Here is a 21,198-nt window from a genome sequence, read left to right on the forward strand (position 1 = left end):
GTGTGTGTGTGTGTGTGTGTGTGTGTGTGTGTGTGTGTGTGTGTGTGTGTGTGTGTGTGTGTGTGTGTGTGTGTGTGTGTGTGTGTGTGTGTGTGTGTTGTGGATTGCGTGGGATAACCGAGATTCGGTTGAGAGTGCAAACTTTTCAAAATTCGCGGAACGTCAAATGTGCTTTCGCCATATCATACATGAATTTTCCGTAGTCCATTTGTGCTTGCGCTGCAAGGCGAAAGAAGACAAAGAAAAACGAACGCGCCACAACAACGAACGATGGAGCGTAAGATGATGAGGATGCGCTTGCTGCTGGGCTGTTTGGTTGTTTGTTGTTGGGCTGAGAGCGGAGGAGGGGAATGAGCGGAGGAAAGGGCTTAGCTTGGCTGGGCTGAGCTGGGCTGGGTGCTGGCATTGCTATTACGCTTGGTGCCTGGCTTGCTGAGATGAGCTGTTTTGTTGTGATTTGCTTGTCCATCTCATACGCTCACACCCACTCATGTAAACATGCGTGCCCGCACAACATGCTCAACAACACCCTCACCACCCTCAACAACACCCCACGACATGACACGACACGAAATGACGCGCACAGGCGAGAAGAAGAAGTTGGGGCTGCGGCGAGCCAGCAGTGAGAATACTGCGGCAGGACCCGCAAGTCCCGAACATCAACAGCAGCAACACCAAACAAACTACAGTGCATCCCTCACTCAAGAAGACAGGCACTTGATCCTCGACTCCCACATTGTTCACCAAGGTGTCCTCGAGAAGAAGGTCAACAACAAGCACTGGCGCAAGCGATTCGTCCGCCTGCAGGTAGGGCTGTGTGCTTGTCTATGTTGGTGTGTGTGTGTGTGTGTGTTGGTGTGGAGGTTGAGTGGTTGTTTGCTTGTGTGTGAATGTGTGTGTTTGTGTTTGTTTGTTTGTTGTGGAGGTTGTTTCGAGTGCGCTGTTCCACCCCACCATCACCAACAACAAAACAACAACAACGACAACGAATAAAGCATGCTGATGTGTGCCAACCCCGCACATTGCAGGGCGACCATCTTGTGGAATATGATATGGCAGACATGAAGAAGCTGACACCAGAGGCAACTCCAGTCGACATTGTCCCTGTCCAGAATCGAACCGTCCTCTGCAACGTGGCCAAGAACAAGTTCATCCTGCAGCACCTGGAGCATGGCCACAAGGTGGTGGTGGTGGTGTGTGTGTGTCTGTCTGTGTCCGTGTGTGTGTCTGTCTGGACATCTTCGTCACTTGTGGGTTCTGTTTGGCTGCCTGTCTCTCCCCCTCCCCCCCCCCCGTTCGCTTGGCTCTCGGTCTCGATGGTTCTGGTCCTTATCCGTTTGTGACAAGCCGTCACCGCGAGCGTTCGTGCTTCCTTGATGCGTTGCAGGAGCAAGCAGCGTACAAGGCCGAGTCCGAGGAAGGCATGAACGTGTGGATCAACGAAATCTGCAAGCTGCAGGACCAGAACTCTGCCACCGAGTCAGTAACCCGCGCGCACGCACTCACACCACACCATCAGACACGCTTTGAACCACTTGCATCCGCTTGTTTCACGTGCTCGCCGCCTGCTCTGTACTCCATCGCCGTTGACCTGCCCTACTTTGTCTCTTGCTGTGGCCTCTGTTGTTTTGTTGGCAGCGGACCCACGCTCCGCTACTACCGCGGATCGGCACGATCAAAGGTGCGGCTGAGAGAGTGCACGTGTGTGCTTGTGCTTGTGTGCTTGTGTAGATTGTTTGTTTGTTTGTGTGTGTGTGTGTGTATTGTTTGTTTGTGTGTGTGTAGATTGTTTGTTTGTGTATGCGCGCGCGCGCGCGCGCGTGTGTGTGTGTGTGTGTGTGTGTGTGTGTGTGTGTGTGTGTGTGTGTGTGTGTGTGTACATGCGGCATGTGTGTTAATATCTGCGTGCATCTCCGTACGCGTTTGTGTGTGTCAGCATCATGCATATTCCTCGCCTGCCTCTCCGTCCTTTACTTTTCTCACCACGCCCTGATCGCCATTGTGCCCACAGATGAAGCGAGCTGCGACAGGGCTGCTGCACAAGATCACACACACGGAGAAGATTGACGTGCGGTTACGCGAACACACGCTTGCCCCTTTGCCCGTGCCTGCTTTGAAGTTCAAGCGCACACAATCCGTGTGCACACACTCGCGCACTTTTCACACACACACACACACACACACCACTTGCTCACTCCCTCACACACACACATACACAACACAACACAACACAACACAACACAACACAACACAACACAACACAGGACTCGCACGAGCTGCTGTCTGTGCGCAAGAATGTGGCGGATGCCATGGAGAGCACGTGGGTGGCGCTGCTGCGCCTGCGCGAGCTACTTGAACAGGGCAGCCGCTGCCAATACGCGCTTGTGGAACTTGTGTCGCACCTCCACCACTTTATCGACATGGCTTCAGAGGCAGCCGTGCTTGCAGAGGAGAGAGGCTTGTCTGATGTCGTGGACCGCAAGTGCCAGCAGCACATTGCTGCCCTCTGTCACACCAGTCGGCAACTTGCAGAGTTTTGTGACAAGGCGCACCCGCCACTCGGTGCGTATCTGTCTCTGTGTGTGTGTGTGTGTGTCTGTGTGTGTGTGTCTGTGTCTGTCTGTCTGTCTGTCTGTCTGTGTGTGTCTGTCCTTCTGTGTGTTTATCTGTCTGCCTGTCTGTTTGTATGCATGCCTGTGTATTTTTGCATGAGCTGCCTTCCCCGCTCACCCCTAACACACCCCGAAACAAACCCCCCCCCCTTCGCCGTTCACAACGCGTACACATACATTTGTAGTCCTTGACGACCGGCTGCTGCCGCTGCAAAAGGAGAAGCTAGCCGAGTTCCACCACTACGCCAACGTGCTGCTGGAGCGCTCGGCGCAGGCGCTGGCGGACATTGACGCCGTTCTGCCACACCGCTCGCGGTCGGGGTCATCCGGCGCGCACGTGCGCACATCCCACTCGGCCGACGTGCACCACTTGCAGCACGAGCAGCACGGCCGGCTCTCGCACATCCACCTGCCCACGGCTCACCTGCACCTGCACCGTCGCAGCAGCGCAGCCCAGCAGCACCAGGGCAACGCCGCTTCGCTGTCCACATCGGCCCCCGTGACGCCAGAACCACCAGGACAGCCGGCATTGGCCTCTGCCACCTCAACAACGGCAGTTACAGCAACCACGGCCACAGCAACAAACGCCAGCTCCAATGCCACCAGCCCGCCAACCACGCCGACCGCCAATCTCAACTCGGAGCAAGTCAAGCGGTTCACGCTGATTGGATATGACGCAACGCGCGTTGCCCGCGCCCTGAGCAACCACCGCCACGACATGCTCTCCGTGTACCGCGAGCTGACGGAGGCTGAGCGCGACGGCACAACGCACCGCTCGCTGTCGACGGGGCCGGGCGATCGTCGCAGCATCGGCCGCAAGGTCGCACACAGCCTGGCGTCGCTGGGCAGCGTGCACAGCCTGAGCGAGGCGCACCTGTCGAGTGCAGCACTGGCCGCGGCACAGCACTCGCATCACGCGCACGAGGGCCGCAAGCGCACCAACACGCTCACGATTCGGCGGCGGCGGAGCTTTGGCAATGAGGGCGACGAGCAGGTGCAGCCGTTTCAGCACCACCAGCACCACCACAACCACCACCGCGCATCGGTCACTGGCCGGGCAACCAGCCCCCGCAGCCGCAACTCGGCCTCCACATCAGCGGCAGCGCCGCCCCTCACGCCAACACGCACCGCGCCAACCGCAACCGAGCAAGGCGCGGGCACGCGTGCGACCAGTGCACCGCACGGCACGCGGCCACGATCCCGCCACGTCTCCGCAACGGAGGACAGGCGACGCGCGCACCGCGTGAGCGAAGACATTGCAGCACGCGCGCTGGAGGGGGAGCCAGACGGCCGCAACAGATCGGTAAGCGAGCCACACCTGGGTGACGCGGGCAGTGGTGCCGCCACGAACCAACAACACCGACAACAGCGGCAGGAACGTGAGCGACGAGGCAGTCACACGGGTGGTGATGATGATGAGGAAGACGATGATGACAGCGACCGGGAGGAGCTGGTGCAGGTGTTGAGGGCACTGGATGGTACGCGGTTTGATGACGCAGAGGGCAGTGGCTCCAACAACGATCAACAAGGGCAGGGTACTGGACGCGGGCGCCGGTTCCGCGGTGCGCGGCTTGTTGACGGCGCGTTTGTCATGCCGCCACTAGCTGAGACTGCCGGTGACAGCGGCGATGAAGGCAGCACCCATGGCGGCGAGGGTGATGGTGCGTCGCAGCACGATGAGGAAGGTGCCGGAACGTTCCTGCGACGAAAGAGGATGAGCCTTCGCGTGGCAAACGCGTTTGGAACAGGGCCTGGCCAGGACGCGCGTGGAAGTGCAGCACCACACGGCCTGCTCACCGCGTCCATGAAACGCAAGCGGCGCGGGTCCATCTCTGCTGGTGGCCGGCGACTGCAGGGGTCCGGGTCGCCGCGAAATTCAAACGCGCGCAGCCCTCGCCGCGGACACAGCCGCACAGCGTCGCGGGACGAGGAAGCACGCGCTGTGACATCGACAACAGCATCAACGGCAGCCGGTGACGACAGCCAACATCAAGGTGCAACGCCAGCCAGTAGTGTGAGTGCACAGGATACGAGCAACAAGTCGGGACAGGGAATGACTGCAGCTACTAGCGGTGAAGCCGAACGCAGTGATGGCAGCCAGCAAGCATCTGTTGGTGTTGGCGGTGATGATGGTAGAACCCCCGACGCCAACCAGCCTCAGCAGCAACAAGCAGACGAAGAGCAAGATGGAGCAAGTAAAGGTTCGGCACGCGGTGATGAACACGCTGGTGGCAACGAGGCAGACGATGGCGATGGTGAGGAGGAGGAGGAGGAGGAAGAAGATGCAGAAGCGGATGACGAGCAAGCGAGACGAGAATGGTCGCACCTGTTTGAGTTTCCAGAGCAGCGCATCGCAGCAGCACATCTTGACCCCATCCACCTGTTCAGCGAACCGCCCACGCGCAGCGCAAACAACCCGTTCCTCGTCACCCCAGAGGAGCACGAGCGCATCCAGGCCAGCGCACTCGCCCTGTTTCAGGATGACGACGATGACGACGACGACGCCAACACCACCATGAACAGCACCTCCACGCTCAGCCTGAGCATGCTGGGGTCCCTCTCTCCGTCCACATCCAAGAGCGCAGAGCTGCACCGCAGCAGAAGCGCAGCGAACGCAAGCGCGCTGGCCCGCAACAGCGGTAGCAGCAGCAGCAGCAATGGCGGTGGTGGCGATAGTGGGGACAGCACGGGTGCACCAACAGCGGAGGAGCTGCACGCGTTTGCACAGAACCTCTCACCGAGCAACCCGTTCAAGTCGCACCTGCAGACCCGCCCGCGGTCTGCCTCCTCTGGTGCGCATCCACTGCGCAAGGCCGCATCCACCAACTCGATTTCAGCCTCTTCCTCGCCCTCCACCACGGCCCGCGCCAGCAACCCGTTCCTCGCCACTATCCAGCAGCAGCAGCGGCAGGCAGATGGTGGCGGCAGTGGGCGCAGGAGCACGTGCAGCAGTCCTGGCCAACAGGGCACGGAGCGCCTGACCAAGAGCGTGACCCCTACAGCAGGTGTGCTGGCCGTGTCGTCATCAACACCAACGCAGGGATCGGCAGTCACGTCGGGTTCTGCGTCCCCACCACAGGCCAGCATGCCGCCTCGGCCGCCAAAGCCAGTGCACCTGCTGGCCCAGGACCCAACGAGCACACCACCGGGCCAGAGCGGCAGTGCAACAGCAACGACGACAGCAATGTCATCGTCATCGTCATCAGCAGTACCGCCATCGTCGTCCCCGCTGTCATCATCGCCGCCCCCGCCGCTGCCGGCGCGAAAGGCGCGTGCACCACCGTCGCCAATGGCCAGTGGTGGTGTGATTGACACCTTCCAGGCCAACAGCAGCGGCACAGACCTGAAGCCGAGCCCCTTGGCCGTGCAAGCCATGCACCCACGCACCTCCGCCACCAGCCAGCCATCTCCAGCGACAACAACGTCAACACCAACAATAACAACGACGGCGCCAACAGCAACAGCAGCAGCAGCCTCGTCGGTGTCAGACCGTCCAGCACGGCCCACGCTGAGCCTGGGTGGCGTTGACAGCGGCGACTCGTCCACGGACCACATCCGGCAGTCGTGGTATCTGCCCGGCGCCACAGCTGACACGCACGCGGGCAGCAGCGGTGGCGGCAACGTTCCCCGCACGAGCACGATGAAGTCGAGTGCTGCAACCACACGCGCAGCGGCTGCACTGGCGGCGTCGTCATCCCCATCGTTGGTGGGCGGAGCAGGTGCAGCTTCGCCGCCGAAGCAGCGCCCACGCAGCCCCTTTGCAGGCAAGAACAACCCGTTTGTACAGCTGATGGAGGCCGAGGGCGGAAGGGGCCGCGGCGGTAGCGATGGTGACGATACCCGGGCACCGACGCAGGAAGGAGGTGTTGGTGGTGGCGCAGCAACGGGGGAGGACGATGCAACAGCAGAGGCGATGAAGGCGTTTATCGAGGAGGGAGATGAGATTGATGCTGAGACGGGTCTGGTGATTCGGAAACTTGAGGCCAACCCAGGCGACTCAAACACATCCACAGCAGCAGCAGCAGGGACGGGTGCAGGCGACACGTCGATTGTCTCGTCCACGGCAGGGGACACGTCCATCGCACGCGCACGTACACCAAGCGCTGGTGACACCGACGGTGATGGTGATGGTGATGGGGATGGTGATGGTGAACGCAACGCGGGGCGTGATGCAAACGCAGGCGGCGGCGGCGGCGGCGGCGGTGGGCTGATGCTGAGGGTTCGTTCGACCTCCACTGCAAGCAGCAGGGGCGGAGCCGCGCCAGATGCACATGTTTTGGCCACAAAGTCGGATGTTGCACCGACACCCTCGTCACCGTCGCCAACCACCGCCCAACGGCAGGCAGCGGCAGCAGTGCTGTCGACGTCAGCCCCGTCCATGATCCCATCGCGTGGATCGTCGTTGTCGCTCGGGTCGACTGGTGGCAGTACACGCACCTCGCAGGCGTCACCACGTCCCCATGGCCGCGGCACGCCGGGTGCTCCCACGGCAGCGGCGGCCGGTACCGACGCAAACACAACAACGGCAGCGCCAGCCACGACGTACTACTGCCGTGTGCGTGCAGGCACGCTGACGCAGGTGCTGGAGTATCTCATCTCCGACCGCATGCGGGACCCGAACCTGCTGGGCACGCTGCGTACGTGCTTCCCCGTGTTCACGACGGCCAAGGACCTGAGCAGCAGACTCATCACGCACCACCGCGGGCTCATGACTGCGCGGACGGGGGGCGGCGGCGGCGCTGCTGAGGACGCCCTGGTGTGGAAGCACTGCCGCCTGGCCACGGCCATGAGCGAGTGCCTGGAGTCACTGGTGCCCGACCTGAGCGCGCGGCAGCTGCGGGAGCTGCAGGCGGTGGTGTACGATCTGCTGCAGCTTGAGCACGTCGACGTCGCCGCAGCGTACCTGGAGGACCTGTGGGTGGCCATTGGGGAGCGGCTGGATGCGCAGCAGGCAGAGGAGGAGCAGGAGCTGGCGGCGTCGAGCCAGCCGCGCGCAAAGGTGGCGGTGCCAGCAGCACCGGCCGGGCAGCGACCAACGGCGCTGCTGGCGTATTCGACGACAGAGCTGGCCAGGGAGCTGTGCGTGATGGCCAACAAGCTGTTTGGGCGCATCTCTGCGCGGGAACTGCTGGCGTGGCGGAAGAAGCAGTCTGCGGAGAACAGCCCGAACGTGATGAAGATGATTGAGCACTTCAACCACGTGTCCATGTGGGCGGCCACGTGCGTGGTGTGCACGCCGAAGCTCAAGCACAGGGTGAAGGTGATGGCGAAGCTGATCCAGCTGATGAAGCAGCTAAAGAAGCACCAGAACTTTGACACGCTGCTTGCCATCCTGTCTGGCATGAACAACGCGGCGGTGTATCGTCTCAAGCACACGTTTGCCAGCCTGAACGCCAAGACGCAGGGCACGCTTGCGCGCCTGCAGGAGCTGATGAGCCACGAGAAGAGCTTCCTCAAGTTCCGCTACTACTGCCGCCAGCTCAAGCCCCCCGTTATCCCATACCTGGGCATGTATCTCTCCGACATTGTGTTTGTGCACGTTGGCAACCCAGACTACGTGGAGCTTGGTGCCGCCGTGCACCGCGGCAACACCTCAGAAAAGATTATCAACTTTGCCAAGGTGTGTTTTGAGGGGGGTGGAGAAGGGAGAAGTGGGTGAGTATAAGGAAGAGACCGTGTGTGTGTGTGTGTGTGTGTGTGTGTGTGTGTGTGTGTGTGTGTGTGTGTCTGTTGAACGCGTCTCCATGGACAGTATTCGTGTGTTCTTGTTTTGTTTGTTGTTACACTTACCATTGCGCACCCGTCTCCCTCTGTGTCTCCCTCACTTCTGCCCAAACAACCCAACCAACAACAACAACAACAACAACAACAACAACAACAACAACAACAACAACAACAACACACGAACACAACACGAACACACACACAACAACAACAACAACAACAACAACAACAACAACAACAACAACAACAACAACAACAACAACAACAACAACAACAACAACAACAACAACAACAACAACCATCACACGAACACACATGCACACAACAAACAGATGCACCAGCTGTACAACATCTGCGCGGCGGTTGAGGAGTACCAGAGTCACCCTTTCAAGTTTCAGTCCAAGGAGGAGATTCGGCAGTGCTTTGACGGCTTCAACCACAAGACCCACGATGAGCTGTATCAGCTCAGCCTGGAGATTGAGCCGCGCGGCGCAACGCTGGAGCAGATTGCGTGACGCTGGCCGTGTGGCATATTGAGATGGGATGAGGATGGGAGATGATGAAGGACATGTTATTGGGTGACGATGAGATGGTGCGGTGTGCTTGCCTCCTGTTGCTATGTTACATTACACGTCTTGCGTGATTGCTTGCTTGCTACGCTGCTTTGGCTCGAACAAGATGGAATTTGAATGGATGAAGTGCAGCTGTACGCGACCTGGGCAAGAAGGTGGTGGCTGTACGAGATGGGGCTGCGAGAGTGGTGCGTGCGATGATGTGATGGTGTGATGGTGTGACATGAGACATGATGGGAGGTGCGTGTTCCACGAGGACCCAACCAAACAAACACGTCATTCTGGGCTGTGCCCAAATGAAAAATTTTCTTCATTTTTATATCCAGTTCAAACTGGAGGCGGGCGTTTCCTCCTTGTTTTGTTTGTGTTGTTCCCCCCTTTTCAACAGCGCAACCAGCAAGAACAACAGCAGCGCAGCTCTCTGGCTGGCTTTTTGGTTCTTCAGCCATCCACTCCCCCCCCCCCACACATACATACATACACACACACACACACCACACATCGCACATCGCACCACATCGCGCGCACACACACTCACACACACACACACACACACACACAGCCTCTACTTACACAGCAACGATGCAACAACAACTACAACGTGGAAGGATAGCTTTGCCGCTGGCGGCAAGTGTTGTTGCTGCAGCTGCGTTTGTGCTGTGCACGTGCGTGTGCTTGCTCCCTGCGGCAACGCAAGCGCAACAGACGTCGCTTGTGCTCGTGCCCGGCAGCTGCGATTGCACCAACGACGCGGACTGTGGCTGCGAGAACAACGCCGAGTGTGTTGATCGCGCCAACAACACGCACACATGCATGTGCCGTCAAGGATTCGAATGTAAGCTGCCACTGTCCGCTGCACGCACTTTGCCTCTGCACTCTGTGTTTGCGTGCACGGCAACTGCCGTGCGTATGCCCAACACGCACCTGTGCGCCCATGGCAGCAGCGTCCTTTTCTTTCTTCGCACACACATATGTACGCGCACACACGTACTTGGACACTTGCTCATGCGCACACACGCATTCACTCACGCCCACCTGGCGTTGCCTTTTTTGTGCACATATTTGTGGTTGTGTGCAGCTCGGAGATGTGAGACGGCATATGATCCCTGCGACGGAACCCCGTGTGGGACTGGCAACTGCACATACTCCTCGACCGTACTTCGTGACACGGCCGACTTTGAATGCTCCTGCACAAAGGAATTTGTGGGCGACACCTGCGACGTCCCGTGCCCCGCCAACTGCACCTCCTGTATTGAGCTGAATGATAAGGGCATCTGCACGCAGTGCGATTCAGGCTTTGCCATTGATAATACCAACAACGAATGCGTCACAGAATGCCCATTGTACGTGTGTATGTGCCTGTGTTTTTGGTCTGTGCGTGCGCGCGCGTGTATCTGTGTCTGTCTGTGTCTATTTGTGCAACAGTACTGCTTGCAGTGTGCATCATCTCGAGGTTCCTCGACATGCTTCCTCGCTCACCCTGCGCCACGTTTCCGTATCGTGTCCTTGGCAGTGGAACAGAGAATCAGGACGGGTTCTGCAACGGTGCGTTCAACATCATCCATCTACTGTTACACCACGTCCCTCACCCACCCGCCACCTCTTCCTCCCCAACTCCTCTTCTCTTCCACCGAACCACTGCGATCTCCTTCATTGCTGTACTCCACACCTCTCCTCTCGCTCACCTGTTTGCTGCCGCCTTGATTGTCTCGCCTCCAGACATCAACATCTGCCTCAACATCACGTGTGCCAATGGCGGCACGTGCGATCGAAACGCTGCCAGCGACGCAACAGCGTGCATATGCCCGTATGTTCATTCACCTTCCATGTGTACCCCTGTGTGTGTGTGTGTGTGTGTGTTGATGTTTGTGTGTGTGTGTGTGTGTGTGTGTGTGTGTGTGTGTGTGTGTGTGTGTGTGTGTGTGTGTGTGTGTGTGTGTTTGTCCTAGACTCCTGCCTCCTACGCTTGTCTCGCCCGCAGGCTTTGGCTTGTTTCTCGTTGTCACAACACCTCTCTCACAGCCACGTCCGGTTCACCACACACACACACGCGCGCGCACACACACGTTCTATCCCCCCCCCCCTCTCTGCACCTGCCTTCGTCTTCTCTCTCCATCACGACGACAGCACCGGCTACGACCAGCCGCGCTGCCTGACGGGCCAGGCGTGCAACGGCGTGGACTGCGGCAACGGCGAATGCTACATTGACGATGGTGTTGCGAAGTGTGACTGTGATGCCGGCTTTGAGGGCACAAACTGCACAATCAACATCGACGACTGTGACCCAGACCCGTGCAACGGCGAGACGTGCATTGACGGTGTGTTTCGCACGCTTTCTGTGCGTGTGTGTCTGCGTGTGTGTCTGTGTGTATTACGGAGTGGGTAGCTGCTCGTGAACTTGATGATTGTTTCCCGCACCACCCCAATGCTCTTGTGATCGTCATCTCACGTTAAGCACCTGCTCTCACAACACCCTCGATTTTCGTGGCAAATACAGGCATCAACAACTACACTTGCTCATGCCCTTCCCACCTTGGCGGACCGTAAGTGTACTCACACACAAGCAAAACAAAGTTCACACTCTCCCACCTCTCCACACATCACTGCCATCGTAGCATGGGTTTTTGCCCCCCACTTAACACCACACGTACACACATACTCACTCGCATACTCACTCACACACATACACACACACATACTCACTCCACACACTACTCACCACGCCACACTGTTCTACCTCACCACCGTTACCGCCATCAGGAACTGTGAGGTGCAGATCAACTGCGCGGCCGGCGCGTGTGAGCCCAACGGCGTATGCAAGAGCATTGCGACGGGCTTCGAGTGCGAATGGTGCGTACACTGCATGTGTGACTGCTTGCTACTCGTGTTGTTGATTCGTGTTGCTATTCCTGTTGTCCTTTGTGTTTTTTGATGTTGGGTGGTGTTGATGGCACTTGTCTCCTTGTTCAGGCAGTGTTCGCATTTGTTTGCCTACCGCGCACGCGCTCACAACAACAACAACAACAACAACAACAACAACAACAACAACAACAACAACAACAACAACACTGCAGCGACCCTGGCTGGGAAGGTGACAGCTGCACGGATGACATTGACGAGTGCGCACCCGATGTCTTCCCCTGCTTGAATAACGGCGTCTGTACAACGCCAACCATCAACTCCTTCCACTGCGAGTGAGTGCTTGTTTCCGTGCTAGCTTTGGTCGGTTGGTTGGTGAGTTAATAAGTTTGCTTGTTTGTTGGCTGGTTTGTTGGTTTGTTTTGTTGGTTTGTTTTGTTGGTTTGTTTTGTTGGTTTGTTTTGCTGATTTGTGCCTCAGATAAGTAGCGCACCACACAACTCACATACCAACACCTCACAATCGCCCAACTGCCACTCCTCTTGCCTTCCCCCCCCCCCTACACAAACACACACACACATACACAAACACACACAAATCACAATCAAAATCACAACAGGTGCCCCACTGGGTTTACGGGTGATCGATGCGAAGAGAGTCCTTGCATCCCTTCGCCGTGCACGAACAACGGCACGTGCTCCGTCGACGACATCACAGGAAACTTCCTCTGCAACTGCACAGGAACAGGGTTTGCTGGCTCCATCTGCCAATGTGCGTACATGGCTGGATTGTTTGTGCATGCGTGCACTTGTGCCTTTGCGAGTTGCTTTTGCGGATCACGTCCATGCACGCATTCACACGCATTCACACACATTCACGCACATGCACACACGTGCACACGCATTCACACGCATTCACACACATACTTTGCGCACAAACACGTACTCACGCTAACCAACAACAACCACTACTCACCCCCTGCCCCCCTCGCTTTCTCTTTGTCATTGTTACTCAGATGTTGACAAGTGCGTGGAAGACCCCACGCTGTGCGGCGAAAACGTGTGCGAGTCAACCGGGTCCTCGTACGTGTGCGTGTGTCCGGACGGCTCAAAGCAGAAGAACTGCCCTCCACCAACAACAACACCGCCAACCACAACTACAACGTCAACGACGTCTGCCGCCTCAACCAACGCACCAGCGAAGGACAAGAGCCTGCTCACCCCGCCTGTGCAGTATGGTGAGCACATGTGTGTGTGTGTCTGCGTCTGTCTGTGTGTGTGTGTGTCCGTGTCTGGTGGGTTTCATGGTGTGTGGGGTGTTTTCCTCTTGATCGTCAGCTTGTCTTCAATGCTGCACGAACAGGCGGAGCGTCCCAACGTTGTGCATGCGTACATACTTGGATGGTTGCCACCTCTGCACGTACTTGCTTCTCCTCACCTGTGTACTGCATCCGCTCTCGCATCTTTGCGTGTGTTCATGTGACATCATCAGGGCTGATGGGCGCTGCTGCGCTTCTTGCTGTCGTGTTCACGATTGGTCTGGGGTGCTACTGCCGCAACAACCGACCAACAAAGGCTGCACGTAGGAAGGTGAGGCGTGTTGCTCCGTGTGAATGGATCTGACTGCAAACAAAACACACTGGCTCAACGTTCATCCCCGTTCTCCAACCCCTCGCTCACCCGCACGCACGCGCACACACACACAACATCAACACCATCACCATCATCGACATCAACACCATCACCATCATCGACATCAACACCACTACCACGACCATCAACACCACCGTCGTCGTCACTGCGCCAGACGCGTCCGCCGTCAATGATGCGCTCCTTCTCAAATCCCGCCTTCAACCCAGACATCGACTCGGAGGACTACCTCACGGTCTGTCGTGTGTGTGTGTGTGTGTGTGTGTGTGTATGTGTGTGTGCGTGTGTGTATCTGTCTGTCTGTCTGTCTGTCTGTCTGTCCGTGTCTGTGTGTGTCTGTGTCTGTGTCTGTGTCTGTGTCTGTGTCTGTTTACCTCTGTGTCTCTCCGTGTCTCTGCCTGTCCGCCTTTGCCTGTCAATGTGACTATCTCTGGTTATGTCTAAACCGTTGTTCCCTGTTTCGTTCTTCATCCATCTCATTTTATCCCCCCCCCCCAATTCTTTCTACACCACCACCACCACCACCATCAGATGCCTGGTGCAGACGGGTCGACGAGTGACGGGTACATGGGTCTGGACGCGTTCCAGAACACATCGCCAACAAAGCGGCCGTCGGTGCCGCGGACGGCGTGGCAGAAGAAGAGCACCCATCTCGACGGCATTCAGGAGGAGGGATCCTATGATGACCTCGGCAGTGATGAGGAGGAGAAGCTTGAAGGGTACTTGGAGGTTGGCACGGCTGACGCCTCAGCATCGAAGGGAGCGAGCACAGGAGCAACAACAGCAGCAGCAGCGACAACAACACCAGCAGGTGGCAAGGTGGCCACGGCGGCTGGAGGGAAGAAGGCAGCAGCACCCAACGCTGCAAAGGGCGGGAAGAAGCCGGGCAAGAAGCCCAGTGGAAAGAAACCCAAGCAACAGCAGAAGCCGGCCATGAAGCAGCAGCAGCAGCAGCAGCAGCATGATTCGTACATGGATCTTGAGGACGATCAGGGACAGCAGAGCTACATGGACGTGGCGACGGCCGGGACAAGACCAGTCGCGAAACCAACCACGTACTCGAGCGTTGGGGCACAGCCACCGCAAGACAACTACCTTGATGTGGACAACGACCAGCAGCCACAGGACAGCTACATGAGCGTGCAACAGCAACAACAACAGCAACAAGACAACTACCTTGATGTGGACAACGACCAGCAGCCACAAGACAGCTACATGAGCGTGCAACAGCAACAGCAGCAGCAACAAGACAACTACCTTGATGTGGACAACGACCAGCAGCAACAAGACAACTACCTTGATGTCGACAACGACCAGCAGCCACAGGACAGCTACATGAGCGTGCAACAGCAACAACAACAGCAGCAACAAGACAACTACCTTAATGTGGACAACGACCAGCAGCCACAGGACGACTACTTCCAAGTGGACAAGAGTACTGGGCGGTACATGAGCGTTGATCGGAGCCAGCAGCAGCAGCAGCAGCAAGACAGCTACTTGAACGTCACACGCAATGATGCAGCAAACGAAGGGTACATGGGCTTTGATGAGGGTGACGATGATTCATCGTCTGACGAGGAGGACTTTTCCATCATCCCCAAGCAGCAGCAACAACAACAACAACAGCAACAGGAAGGGGCTGATGGCTCATACATGCATGTGAGCTCGCCACAGCAAGAAGGTGGCAACGACAGCTACTTTGATGTTGAGGGCGCGGCAAAAAACCCGTCCTACTTGCATGTGGCTGGCAACAAGTCGTGACACATGACTTTTCCTTTTGTCTGGTCTGTGTGTACGTCTGTCGCTTTGTCTTGTCTGTCTGTGTGTCTGCATGTCTATGTCGGTTTGTCTGCCAACTCCCTGCTGTTAAGGCGATATTCATTTGCATTCCTTTCCCTGCCTCTAACAAATCACTCTCACAAGTGTCGCTGGTCTCGCACTTAGCTCAATCATCTCATTTCATTTCACCTCTTCTTGTTCTTGGTTTTTCTCTCATCACGGCTTCCTGTCTTTCTTGGTTCGTGTCCGCCCTCTCTTGCGGCTTCCTTTTGTTCATGCTGCATCTGTTGCTTGTTGATTGATTCTCATTCGTGCTTCTATTGAACCAAAAGTTGTCTGACACACTGCAGCATGAACATGCTCGTCGCCGAGAACACGTGCGTACACACGCACACGCAAACACACGCGCACTCAAGCAATCAAATGCACACACACACACACACACACATGCACACACACATGCAAACCTCCAACATCATGTCAAAACGCTTGTGTGTCGAACAACACGGATGATCTCTCTTCATGTTCGTTCAGCAGCGACTGGCTCTCGCCGTTACCAACGCTGCCATTACTGCTGCTGTGCACCACATCATGCCTCACATCATGCCTCACACCATCGCCCCCGCCTGTCTGGTCATCGTTCTCTTCCCTCCCACCACGGTTTGGCTTGCTACTCTTCGCCCCTTCTCCACTCTGCTGCTTGCTATTTCCCCCTTCTTCTCCGCCCTCCTGCTGTTTCTCCTGCTGCTGCTGTTTCCTCTGCCTGTGTGCTGTGCGTCGTCGTCGTACTCTGCGCACCCTGCGCGTGGATGGCTGCACGAAGCTCTCACCGCCAGCACCAATCGTCGACTTGTCGCTCGTTGCTGCTGCTGCTGCTGCTGCTGATGTCATTGGTACCGCTGATGTCAATGCTTGTGGTGCACCTGTGGTGTGGCTGTTGCTTGGTGTGACATGGCTCGCGTCGGCGTGACGCCTGTTCCCGCCACCATCATCGCCATGATGACCATCACCGTCATCGGCATCATCCAGGGAAGTGTCCATTCCACTGGTTGCCATCGTTGACGCTGCAGCCGGCGCCGCTGTGGTAAGTGCTGTGGTTGTTGCTGCTTCAAATCTCGCTGATGATGACGCTTCTGTGTTCCTTTGCGCTGTCATTGACTCGACGCTTTCCGACGCTGCCGCTGTTTCACTTGTACGCGTGGCTGCGACCACTGCCGTCGTTGGTGTTGGCTCCATCGCTGCTGTGTCCTCTGCTGCGCTGCGGTGTGTGCGGCGCCGGCCTGTTGTGCTTGCGTTCGCCTTCCGCGTCTTGGAGAGCATCGACGCGAAGCGACGGAAGCGCGCAGACGATCGAAACTGCGCAGGAATCACGGGCGCGGTCGTGCTCAGCCACGCATTGTCGCTCATGTCATCAATACCACCATCAGCATCATGTTCAACGGGATCGGCGTCGCTGTCACTGCCACCACCACCACCACCACCACCACCACCACCACCACCACCACCAACACCAACACGCGTGCGTCCATCCACATCAACGGCCGCATACCGCCTCTGCTGCTGCTCCTCTTCTTGCTCTTCGTCTGGGTCGGGAAAGTAGCGGAGGGTGGTGTTGGTCGGCAGCACGTGCTTGAGGGGCACGAGACATGATTGCAGTACGCGCCCCGTTCGTTCGCACACGCATCCGTCGGCACAGTTCTTCACCATCAACATCAGCCCGCCTTCTGGTCGGCTCCCAAAGTACACGGACTTGCAGCTGCGACATGCAATCGAGTTGAAGTGCAACGTCGCGACGCGCTGTCGCTGTTGCTGTTGCTGTTCATCGTGGTGTTGCCCATTGGCGGTGTTGTGGCTGCTGCTCTCGGTTTGTGCTGACTTTCTCCTGCTCCTCTTTCGCTTTCTGCCACCCTCATCAGCACCATCGACACCATCGCCTGCACCGTGATCACTGTCCGTGTTGTGGTCGCTGTCGTTGTCGACACCTCGCTGTGATTGCGACTCGAATGCGTCTGGCAGCAGGAACGGGCACCCCGCCTGCGTGAACGTGTGCGTGAGCAATTTCGCTCGCTTCGCAGCATTCGACGCTGCTGACAATGACGATGATGATGATGATGATGATGACTCCCCAGCACTCCGAACCATTGACAGCCGACGCACCGCAGCTACAGCAGCTGCATTCGATGGCGACGATAACGACGACGATGATGATGATGACGATGATGGTTTGCTGTGTGCGGTGGCGCTTGGTGGTCGTCGTCGAGACCACACGCCTGCGGCCTGTCGCCTCTGCCTCATCCACGCAGGCTGCCTTTCCTTTGCACCAGCACCCTCCGAGCCCTGCTCTTGCTGTTGTTGCTGTTGCTGTCGTTGTTTTTGTTGTTTTTGGTGTTGCTGTTCGGGCGTGAGTGGCACGAGGCTGTTCAGTTGCTCGTGAATCGTGTGCGCCGGCATCTGTGCCTGAGATTGTACGCCCCTGCCACCATCACCATCGCCATTAGGACCACCAGTAGCACCACCATTAGCATCGCCATCACCATCGCCATCAGCACCGCCATCATCAATAGGATCGTCATCATGCCCTGCGCGCTTGCTGGGTGTCTTCTTGACTGCAAATGAGGACGTGATGCGCTCTCGCACAGCCGTTGCCCCTTTGGTTTTGGTGGCCTTCGTGCCACGTGCATGCTTGCCATCCCCAGCATCTTCGTCATCACGGGCGCCCCGTCCACCGCCTTCGCCATGGCTGTGAGTGTCGTCATCGTCAATGATAACGACATCCGATGCCTGCGTGCTGGCGCGCATGTCCTTTGCTGTCAAATTGCTGCCGGCCTCTTCATCGGCACTCGATGCGCCCATGTCTGTCAACTGCCCGTCACTGCCATCATCACCACCAGCATCATGACCATCATCATAACCGTCATACATGGATGTGGCGTGAACACGACCCTGGCCCTTCCTTCGTGTCTTCTTCCTCGTCTTCTCTGTCTCCTTTGTACTTTCCTTTGCGTCCTCCTCCTTCTCCTTCTTCTTCTTCTTCTTCTTCTTCTTCTCCTTCTTCTTCTTCTCCTTCTTCTCAACTTTCTTTACCTTCTTCCGAGTCGCCTTTTTCTTGCTCTTTCCCTCGCTCCGCACACTCGAATCATCATCATCATCATCATCATCATCATCATCATCATCATCATCATCATCATCATCATCATCATCATCGTCGTCGTCGTCGTCTGTGCCCATGCTGCCATCAAACACAACACCGGTCGCCTTGGTGTGGTAACGGAACTTGCTCGACACATCACCTGTGTTCCTCCCGCCACCAGCGTCACCATCACCATCACCACCCTGACCCACCCCCTTACCACCACCACTGTTCTTGGTGCGGCGGCGTTGCAGTGCAGCAGCTGTGCGCGCTGCGAGCGACTTCACCACACCCGTGCGCGACATAAACGCCTCCACGCTTGTTGGCACCTGCACCTGATACAGGCTCGGTGGGTTGTTGTCTGGAAGCAGGTCGCGAAAGTGGGGGAGGGGGTCGACGCTGGCTGCACGGACAATGGGTACAATCGTTTTTGGACCAATTGTCCGCACAAACAGCTGCAGCTCGTCAAAGTTGCTGTGCAGGGAGTAGGGCACGCGATGGAGACGGGTGGTGGCCTTGACGCTGTGGTGCTGCGACGGGTCAACGGTGCTGAAGGCAGACGGGTTGTATGCAGTTAACACAACACCAAGCGCAGGCTGGATGTCATATCCCTCGACATATGCCTTGGTGAGCTGGTGCCGCGGCACGACGTGGAAGCGGGAGTCTTCGGGCTGCGTGGTGAACGCGCTGCATGGGATGCCAGCCACCCTGTACGTTGCAAGTTGCGGTTCGCTGACGTGGATGGCGGCGCTGTACTTGGAGGCAACGTCCAGCAGCACGTCCTCCTTGCCAAGCGTGTCGACACCGAGAAGGATATCGTAGTCGGGGTGGTCGTCAATCAGCCGAAACAGCTGCATCTTGGCCATTTCTTGCGACGGGTGGCGGCAGCGAGGGTTGCAGTACGTGTTGTCCAGGTACAAGTGGTCCACAGACACGCCCTCCAGCACACTGGTCTGCTGTGGGGTATACCTGCGCACGGGGGGACGAAAGGTGTGTGTGTGTGTGTGTGTGTGTGTGTGTGTGTGTGTGTGTGTGTGTGCGTGCGTGTGTGTGTGTGTGTGTGTGTGTGTGTGAGTGAGTGTGTGCGTGAGTGTGTGTGAAGAGAGTTGTGCTGTACCTTATCCAGCTGCAAGCTGTTTGTTGTACTGCTCTCTCGCCCTCTTTCGCACACACACACGCACGCACACACACACACACACACACACACGCACGCAAGCACACACACACCTGAAGTCGCCCGTACAGAGGACCGTGCCAAAGTAGCCTTGGAAAAGGAACATGACTGCACCAGGGCAGTGGTTCGCGTCAATCAACGTCACGTACATGGTGTGCTTGCCGCTGTCATCAAGCGGAATCAGGTGCTTTTCCCCGACCTCCAGAGCCGTCTGCGTGTGGGAGCATTTGGAGTGCATCAGAAGTAGGTGAGACTGCGTCGTACACGATGGGTGTAAACGGGCTGTTTGATATCGCACACCCTCCGCAGTTGGTACAGGCACTCATACACTGCCGACAGACAACACCAGCAGTCCAAACAACGCAGTCCCAAGCGCAGTCCCAAGCGCAAGTGCGGACACAACTGCGTGCGTGTGCTCAAAACCAACGATAAGGTCAGCATCGATGTTGTACTTGTGGATGATCAGAGCCTTTGAGATTTCCGAGCAGAAGATGCGCCCTGCCCTCCACGATGAGATCAGCCCATTGCAGTGGTCTAGTGTTTCCCAATGCGTTGTTGCAGGTGGTGAGCAAAAGCAGGACGCGCGACGTGAGTTAGTTTGGTGGTTGTAAGCCACACAACACAAACGAACCTTTGTCCGCAAAGCACCCACAACCAACAGTGGCCAGTGCACGCATGTGTCAAAGGCAGCCAACCGCAAGGACAGCAAACACAGGCAGGTGCACGCTCAAAACATCATTCAGTGTCTCACCTGCGTGCGCATGTGTGAGGAAATACAGCCTGACCCCTGGCGCTTGTCGCCATGTGTCCACTGCGATTGGCGTGTTTGCCAACACAATCCCACCCCGGTCCATGCGTGCTCGTGTGTGTGCTGGTGTTGTGGCGGCCGAATTCGCGCGGTTACTGAAGATTGGTAAAAGATTTGCTACATATTTCGACCCGTTTTGGCGCACAAGGCGAAGAAGTGAGTGAAGAAGGATGGAGGCAGTTGTGCCGCTCTGGAAGGCTTCGACAGAGTACACTGCAGATGCAGTGGAGGTGCGTCTACCTGTGTGTGTGTGTCTGTGTGTGTGTCTGTGTGTCTGTGTGTGTGTCTGTGTGTGTGTCTGTGTGTCTGTGTGTGTGTCTGTCTGTGTGTGTGTCTGTGTGTGTGTCTGTGTGTGTGTGTCTGTCTGTGTGTGTCTGTGTGCGTGTGTGTCTGTGTGTCTGTGTGTCTGTGTCTGTGTCTGTGTCTGTGTCTGTGTCTGTGTCTGTGCCTGTGTCTGTGTCTGTGTCTTGTGTATTGATGTCTTTGATCAACCCCCTTCCGTCTTCCCCCTTCCCCCTTGGCCCTCGCCCCACCATTGCTCTGCTTCCCCACCCCCTCTTCCATCTCTGTCCTTAACCCCGCTGCCCCCTTCTCAGTGCTGCCCCGTGCCAGGGTACGAAGACGTGTGTGCGGTTGGATTGTACCAGCTGAAGGATGACCCAAAGGCTGCGGACAACCCAGATGCGCCGAAACTCCGCTGTGGGCGCCTTCACTTGTATCACCTCGCCAACGCCAACACAACGTACGTGCTTTTCTGATGCCCTCATTCACAAACGGCTTGATTCTGTTGCTTCTAGTTTTTACGATAGCCCAATTTCCACACACACACACACACACACACACACACACACACACACACACACACACACACACACACACACACACACACAC

General features: G+C 57.1%; 4 protein-coding genes across 4 annotated transcripts in view; 3 read left to right on the forward strand and 1 right to left on the reverse strand.

Moving 5' to 3' along the window:
• Positions 1-208: 208 nt before the first annotated feature.
• On the forward strand, positions 209-9,101 carry PTSG_06158 (uncharacterized protein). Its single transcript, XM_004992993.1, has 9 exons — positions 209-277; positions 587-807; positions 1,029-1,181; positions 1,388-1,479; positions 1,639-1,681; positions 2,012-2,068; positions 2,265-2,562; positions 2,798-8,232; positions 8,669-9,101. The coding sequence occupies exons 1-9, from the start codon at positions 271-273 to the stop codon at positions 8,849-8,851; spliced, it is 6,489 nt and encodes a 2,162-aa protein (XP_004993050.1). The 5' UTR covers positions 209-270; the 3' UTR covers positions 8,852-9,101.
• Positions 9,102-9,721: 620 nt separating this feature from the next.
• PTSG_06159 (uncharacterized protein) lies at positions 9,722-15,177 on the forward strand (the record flags this gene model as incomplete). Its single annotated transcript, XM_004992994.1, has 13 exons — positions 9,722-9,743; positions 9,987-10,251; positions 10,422-10,453; positions 10,628-10,715; positions 11,036-11,226; positions 11,406-11,451; positions 11,669-11,762; positions 11,879-12,102; positions 12,387-12,538; positions 12,783-13,004; positions 13,259-13,356; positions 13,574-13,651; positions 13,948-15,177. 13 exons carry the CDS (start codon positions 9,722-9,724, stop codon positions 15,175-15,177), a joined length of 2,742 nt encoding a protein of 913 aa, XP_004993051.1.
• A 410-nt stretch (positions 15,178-15,587) lies between these two features.
• On the reverse strand, positions 15,588-20,396 carry PTSG_06160 (DNA cross-link repair 1B protein). Its single transcript, XM_004992995.1, has 4 exons — positions 20,251-20,396; positions 19,927-20,033; positions 19,553-19,710; positions 15,588-19,294 (listed from the first exon to the last, which is right to left on the reverse strand). Exons 1-4 carry the CDS (start codon positions 20,351-20,353, stop codon positions 15,676-15,678), a joined length of 3,987 nt encoding a protein of 1,328 aa, XP_004993052.1. The 5' UTR covers positions 20,354-20,396; the 3' UTR covers positions 15,588-15,675.
• An 81-nt stretch (positions 20,397-20,477) lies between these two features.
• PTSG_06161 (uncharacterized protein) overlaps positions 20,478-21,198 on the forward strand; it is a gene marked incomplete at both ends in the record, with an annotated part of 4,266 nt that continues 3,545 nt past the window's right edge. Inside the window, 2 exons of the mRNA XM_004992996.1 lie at positions 20,478-20,537; positions 20,904-21,049. Of these exons, the coding sequence (XP_004993053.1) occupies positions 20,478-20,537; positions 20,904-21,049 (206 nt within the window). The remainder of the gene's footprint in view (positions 20,538-20,903; positions 21,050-21,198) is intronic.

Source organism: Salpingoeca rosetta (genome assembly GCF_000188695.1).
Source record: "Salpingoeca rosetta unplaced genomic scaffold supercont1.14, whole genome shotgun sequence".
Classification (NCBI taxonomy): Eukaryota; class Choanoflagellata; order Craspedida; family Salpingoecidae; genus Salpingoeca; species Salpingoeca rosetta.

Coding starts and splice junctions, on each gene's coding strand:
- PTSG_06158 (XM_004992993.1), top strand. Junction 2,069..2,264: donor CACACACGGAGAAGATTGAC/GTGCGGTTACGC, acceptor AACACAACACAG/GACTCGCACGAGCTGCTGTC. Junction 2,563..2,797: donor CAAGGCGCACCCGCCACTCG/GTGCGTATCTGT, acceptor ATACATTTGTAG/TCCTTGACGACCGGCTGCTG.
- PTSG_06160 (XM_004992995.1), bottom strand. CDS start 20,353: ATGGACCGGGGTGGGATTGTGTTGGCAAACACGCCAATCGCAGTGGAC. Junction 20,034..20,250: donor CCTCACACATGCGCACGCAG/GTGAGACACTGA, acceptor GGGAAACACTAG/ACCACTGCAATGGGCTGATC. Junction 19,295..19,552: donor CTCTGTACGGGCGACTTCAG/GTGTGTGTGTGC, acceptor CCCCGTGCGCAG/GTATACCCCACAGCAGACCA.